The following is a 6,088-nucleotide window of genomic DNA, read 5'->3' on the forward strand; positions in this document are numbered from 1 at the left end:
ATTTAGTAGTTTGTGTGTTTTTTGGACTAGATTATTATTCTATTTTCTTTCCCTTCAAAAGTTAACGTTGATGAATATAATTGATGTTCACAAATAAAACAAAGACTAGCTAATGGAAGTACTTTTTAGATGTCATAAATTTTACTATAGATTGATTGGGAATTTGTTTGGAAAGTTGATGCAACAAGCTAAGAAAGCGAAGAAGCTACAAACAACTACACGCGAGGATAAATTTGAAATGATATGAAAGGCTATGGATGAGCCGAATTTTTGCCATTATTGGGGTGGAGTCCACTCAGACCAACTCTAGATTTATTTTAAAATTGAGAAACAAGAATGATAAAAGTTTTTGTGATAAAATTTGTTGCTATAAATCAAAGTAGTTTGGAACAAGTATATGTCATAAAAAAAAAAAGGTACTCAAGAACGTTTGGAAATAAAAGGTCTCTCCTTTATGTGCTTTATCTTTGGCCTCCATTATTTTGACGTAAACTTCTTCCATCAAAGAAAGCACCTTTCGAGGCAATTAAAAGGTGAGAATCATATTATTTTGCACCCAAACTTTTACTTTCTAACATGTGTAATGTACGAGAAAACAGAGGTAAATGGTAATATATGTATCAAAATGTGATGTATATTGCAAAAATGGAGGCCATTGGCGGGGTGTGCATGTGGATTGATTTCATTTGATTCACGAAGCTACAATTAATGGGTTATAGGAATCAAGAATGGAAAGAGATTCTTCTTCTTCTTCTTCTTCTTCTTTCTCGAGTGCTGCTGGTGCCGACTCGCTCATCAATGGGTTGAATTTCGGCAAGAAAATTTACTTCGAGGGCGTGAGTTCTGGACTACAGCCCAAGAGCGGAGGTGGGCAGACGGCGGCGGCGGCGGCGGCTCCGTCATCGGGCAGGAAAGGGAGGGCCGGAGTTGTGCAGCCGCCTGTATGTCAAGTGGAGGGGTGCAACGCAGATCTGAGCGATGCCAAGGCTTATTATTCGAGGCACAAAGTTTGTAGTGCGCATTCCAAATTCCCAAAGGTCATTGTAGCAGGCATTGCACAAAGGTTTTGCCAGCAGTGCAGCAGGTATATTATGCAAAAAGATGATTCTATTGAAGGGAATTTAGTATTTGGTTTGCTGCGTTTGGGCTTAATAATGGGTGTGTGGAGTGAATTTTAGTTGATCGAATCTTAAATCAATGCTCAAATGGTTGTGAAAACTGTTTTTTTTTTTTATGGTTGTAAATTTAATTACCAGAAAAGTGATTGTAGACCAAATCTTGATACATGTAAAATTTGGTTATAATGGTGTTTGGAATTAACAATGTGAGTCCAGGTTTCATCAGTTGCCTGAATTTGACCAAGGAAAACGCAGTTGCCGTAGGCGGCTTGCCGGACACAACGAGCGTAGAAGGAAGCCACCTCCACGGTCTTTATTGCCACCTCGCTGTGGAACTCTTCCTCAATCCATATTTGGTATGATACCAATTTCTTGTTAATCATCCCCCTTCACTAGGATGACCTATTTGCTCCTGTAAATATTGTTGATATGTACGAAAGTTATTGTTGGTTCATTTAGTAGAGATGATGGAGAAACATATATTAATAAGCCATGTCCGGTACAATAACATTTGAAATAACAGTAGAAGAGAGAACAAATCTACCTATTAGATCAGACATAGAAGCAGTCTCCTTAGCTTAAAGTATGGGCAGCGTGATTCGCTGATCGTCTGGCAAAAACAAAAAGTACAAGATGAAACATCTCGAGCGAGAAGTTTGCATTTAAGCTTCTGAATGGAAGTTTTTAAACTATTATTGGGCATCTCTAGCTTTTGGACTAATGGTAGCTAACATAGTATACTTGATGTTCTTGTTACCAGATAACCGCACCAAAGCTGGAGGATTTGTGATGAATTTAAGCACTTATCCGATGCTCACCGGAAGTGATGCGTGGCCGAATATGATGATACCCGAACCAGGATTAGGAAACCAAGCAATCATGACCGGAAAACATCAACCTCCATGGAAGAGCAACTCACAAAATTGTTTGCCGGATCTTCTGCAAGCTTCAATGACTAGTCCTACTTGCTCTGCTGCTTCTTTAGCATCTCCAGAAGAATTCTTTAGCGGAGTTTCGGATTCCAGCAGTGCTCTCTCTCTTCTGTCAAGCCAGCCCTATGGCTCAAGAAACCAATCGTCGAGTCCTGATTTGAACATTTTCCGCGGACCCAATCAAACGGCCACGGTCCAGTCTTCGGCGGCCCCTTGTGCATCCATCGGTCCATTTTCCTTCCTTTCATGGGATTTTAAGAGTGGCCAAGCTATTGACATGTCGAACGAGATGCGCCGTGATTTGGGTTTAGTCCAACTTGCTCAACCGAGTAGTAGTCGGTATAACGGCGAGCTTGGACTGTCTCAACCGACGGAGGACCAATTTCATGAACTCGAGCATTCCAGGGGATTTGATTCTTCTGTCCGACATATGCATTGGTCGCTCTGAATTGTTGTAGTTTTAGATTTAGATTGTGTGATGTTTTTTTTTTTTTTGAATGTTTCTTTTGGGACATACAAAGACTTGGTATGTTTATCATTTATTCAGTCGGACTAAGCAAGAATTAAGTTTTTTTTTTAACTGTTTGTTTGAGTATTCTTTTGTGTTGTTTGTGAATTCTTTTGTGGGTGTTTAGGATCACTTTTACCAAAAGCGGATAGAAACATTTCAAGAATCGAAGTTCGAACTTATTTGATCTAGCTGGAGAACCCCGTTCCAACTTATTTACAATGTGTTGAAAATTTGTAGCAGTCGCTCAACTGGACCATTCAATTTGAGAGCACCATATTTCCGGACTAGGGAGTGTTTGCAACCTCCGCAAGCCAAGAAAATAACCATTTGATTTTCTTTCACAAATTCTTTTCTTGAAATTTTTCATCTTGAATCGTATTGAATAAAAACCACCTAAATTTTCAAATTCTATGTCTCACGGATCTATATTTGTCAGACGGATCATCGTGATTCTTATCTCTAAAATGTAATCCATTTGACATAACAAATAATATTTTTTCTTAGACAAAAACTCATATGAGACGGTTTTAAGGGTCATTTTTTTTAGACGGGTCTCTTATATGGGTTATTCATTAAAAAGTATTACATTTTATGTCAAAAGTATTACTTATTATTATAAATATGGGTAGGATTAACTCGTTTCACTGATGAGACCGTCTCACATGAGTGTTCCTCTTTTTTTTAAATAAGATCAAATTTAAAATCCGTCTCCTAAAATTATCCTTTCAAACCGTAGTTTTTGCGTAATTATAAAAATAGCTTTACTAGATCCAACATTTGATAAGGCTCTATTCAATTTATAAGGCGCTAACTAGACCAAGCATTCGCAGCCCAAGAATTTATAGTAGACAAAAGAAGCAAGTAAATAAACAGTCAGGCCCATTTTCTGTTTTGGCCCATAAATATTCTTATGTTACAGCATGAAAATAAGCCCATATATGGAGTAGTCCAGGGCCGGTCTCCGTAGGCCCACATATTCCACTCAATTTTTTCATCAGAAGTTTCATTTCCGTCTATCTAATCTCCCCGCTTCTCTCTCGCAATCGATCGGGGCGGATCAGTCTCAGTCCTGGTGAGCTTCATCTCTTTCTCCATTGTTTGAAATGCATGTGATGATTATGTTGTTCTTACCCGTTTTTGTCCCCTTTCATTTGGAGTAGCTGTGGCGGAATTTTAGTTCTAGGGCTCCAATTATTGTGGTGGATCAAGTTTTCAAATTTTCAGTAATTTTGGATATACTCATGGTTTTTGTTGTTTTCTTTGGAATCAGTTTCATTGATGATAGATGTGAACTTATTTTAGATTTGGTGAGGTGGTACTGGCAGTGTTGCTTGTTAATTATAATGCCGGAAAACACGTTAAATTGAGAGGAAAGGACTGATTTTTTCTTGTTATTTTTTTGTATGTGGAAAAGTACTAGTAAAGCTATGGATCCTGCGGAGCTCAGTAAAATGGAAGATGAAGAGAGTCCTACGATGAGAACGATAAAAGGTGCGACCTATGGTCTAGTTGCTGGCACTATCTGGGGTACCATTGCTGCTACCTGGCAAGATGTCCCTCGTGTTGAGAGGAGAGTTGCACTTCCGGGTCTGCTTCGCACCCTGAAAATGATGGGAAACCATGGGTTGACATTTGCTGCAATTGGTGGTGTCTATATTGGGGTGGAGCAATTAGTGCAGAATTACAGGATGAAAAGAGACTTCATTAATGGAGCGGTTGGTGGATTTGTGGCCGGTGCTTCTATTTTGGGTTACAAAGGTGAAGTTTTGTCAGTATTAATTAAGTTTGTGTCATTTTAATTGATGAAACGTGAGATTATCACACTGCATCCCCTCTGATCGGCTGAAACCAAGTGAGCTTTTTTGACTGTTTGCTGTGTATGTGGTATATTATTGTCTATGAATGATATCTTTATGCTCATTTTACATACATGGAGTCTCAAGAGGGGGTTGGGTGTCTGGAGACAGTATTTCAGTCTATTTCCTCATCGTTCTTGTTGTATCAATTATCATGGCATCAATTATGGATAGTTTATTATCTGGAGTTGACACTCTCGTGCTTATGCTTCTGGTGCTTAGCACACCATGTTAGTCTCAACGACCAGTAAGTATTATTCCAAATATTATGAAATGCTAAAGAACAATAATGCTGCATTTCTTGTATTTGTATCTATAACTTATTTACCTTAAGTAGCCAAATTTTCTCATGAGGGATGACAAGGCATTCAGATAACTTTACTTTTGGTGTCGTTTCTGATACATTTTAATCTTTCTTGACTAGCTTTAAAATAACTGGCCAAGCTTCCATTTGTTTATCTCATATATTTCATGCCATCATAAAATCTGCGTGTGAGAAGGAACAATTTGGTATCTTGATAGCGAATTCAGAGTATTATAGTTTAACAAGCTTGAATTTTACTCTAAAGTTTATTTATATCTGTGTGTTAATGATGACAACCATTATTATTCCATGTCAACATCTGTGACTCATGTGCTTGTGTTGTGGTAAAAAAGAGGCATATTGGGTGGTCAATTGTGGTATTTGAAGGCTAGCATGGAGGATGTTCTTCAGCTGTACAATTTTTTATGTTTGAATGAATTCCATTTCTTACAAAAAAGTTTCATCAAATATCAGTTTGCTCTACTTATCTTTGTGCCCACTTTCTACCTTAGATTTAGTTTGACAATTGATGTCGAATTTGTGTATATTTTGGCTGATTCGACATTATACTCTGTCCAGGGAAGAGCATTTCATCGGCTATCTCTGCAGGAGCTGCGCTAGCGGTCACTTCTTCTTTCATTGACATCGGAGGTCAAACCACAAGAGTTGACAATGGCAAGGAATATTATCCTTATACCACCAAGAAAAGGCCCAATGTTAATTAGTTCTCGGGTGAACATTGTCTTGATGTGCTCTTCTCAGAGATGTAATGTACGTCTGAGTTGTGTTTACATGTTGCTTGCTTGCTAATATTATACCATTTGACTTAATAAGTTTTGTGTCATGAGATGCCAGTCTCTGTTTCAGTACGCACAACTGGATCCTAATTTCTTCATTGTAAAAAACTTATCATGCTTTCCCATGAACGGTTAATCTGCTGAGATTTTTATTTCTGTTGGTTCGATCGACCCGAAAAATGTAGGTAAAACTACAAATCTCTGCTAAACAAAAGAATGCTAGTGATCGGTGACAAAATGCAGATATTTCTTGGATTTTTGTTGCTTTATGTGTTCACTAGTTCTGCATGATTTTTATTCAATTATTTTTCATCAATCATTTTCATGTTTTCTTCAAGGTGAAATGAATTTGCTTTCCTGCTACAAAGTGGAAGTTGCTTTCAGCCTCTTCTCTTTTTCGTTCCATGCTTGTTTAGGAGGAAAGATAATCTCTCTTTCGCACTTGAATGAAAAAGTTTATATTACTATTAATTAATTTATCGATCGGATTAATCTTTTGGAAATGGCTATTTGTTTGCTGAAATTATCATCCTCTGAAAACATATATAATGAACTCTAAAATGTTGATCT

At 37.7% G+C, this 6,088-nt stretch overlaps 2 protein-coding genes across 2 annotated transcripts; both read left to right on the forward strand.

Moving 5' to 3' along the window:
* The first annotated feature begins 409 nt into the window (after positions 1-409).
* LOC140891795 (squamosa promoter-binding-like protein 9) lies at positions 410-2,616 on the forward strand. Its single transcript, XM_073300443.1, has 4 exons — positions 410-533; positions 720-1,084; positions 1,335-1,474; positions 1,879-2,616. The coding sequence occupies exons 2-4, from the start codon at positions 729-731 to the stop codon at positions 2,496-2,498; spliced, it is 1,116 nt and encodes a 371-aa protein (XP_073156544.1). The 5' UTR covers positions 410-533; positions 720-728; the 3' UTR covers positions 2,499-2,616.
* Positions 2,617-3,542: 926 nt separating this feature from the next.
* LOC140892634 (outer envelope pore protein 16-3, chloroplastic/mitochondrial) lies at positions 3,543-5,672 on the forward strand. Its single transcript, XM_073301578.1, has 3 exons — positions 3,543-3,633; positions 3,976-4,319; positions 5,301-5,672. The coding sequence occupies exons 2-3, from the start codon at positions 3,989-3,991 to the stop codon at positions 5,444-5,446; spliced, it is 477 nt and encodes a 158-aa protein (XP_073157679.1). The 5' UTR covers positions 3,543-3,633; positions 3,976-3,988; the 3' UTR covers positions 5,447-5,672.
* The last annotated feature ends 416 nt before the right edge of the window (positions 5,673-6,088 follow it).

The sequence above is a fragment of the Henckelia pumila genome, chromosome 3 (genome assembly GCF_033568475.1).
Source record: "Henckelia pumila isolate YLH828 chromosome 3, ASM3356847v2, whole genome shotgun sequence".
Taxonomy (NCBI): Eukaryota; Viridiplantae; Streptophyta; class Magnoliopsida; order Lamiales; family Gesneriaceae; genus Henckelia; species Henckelia pumila.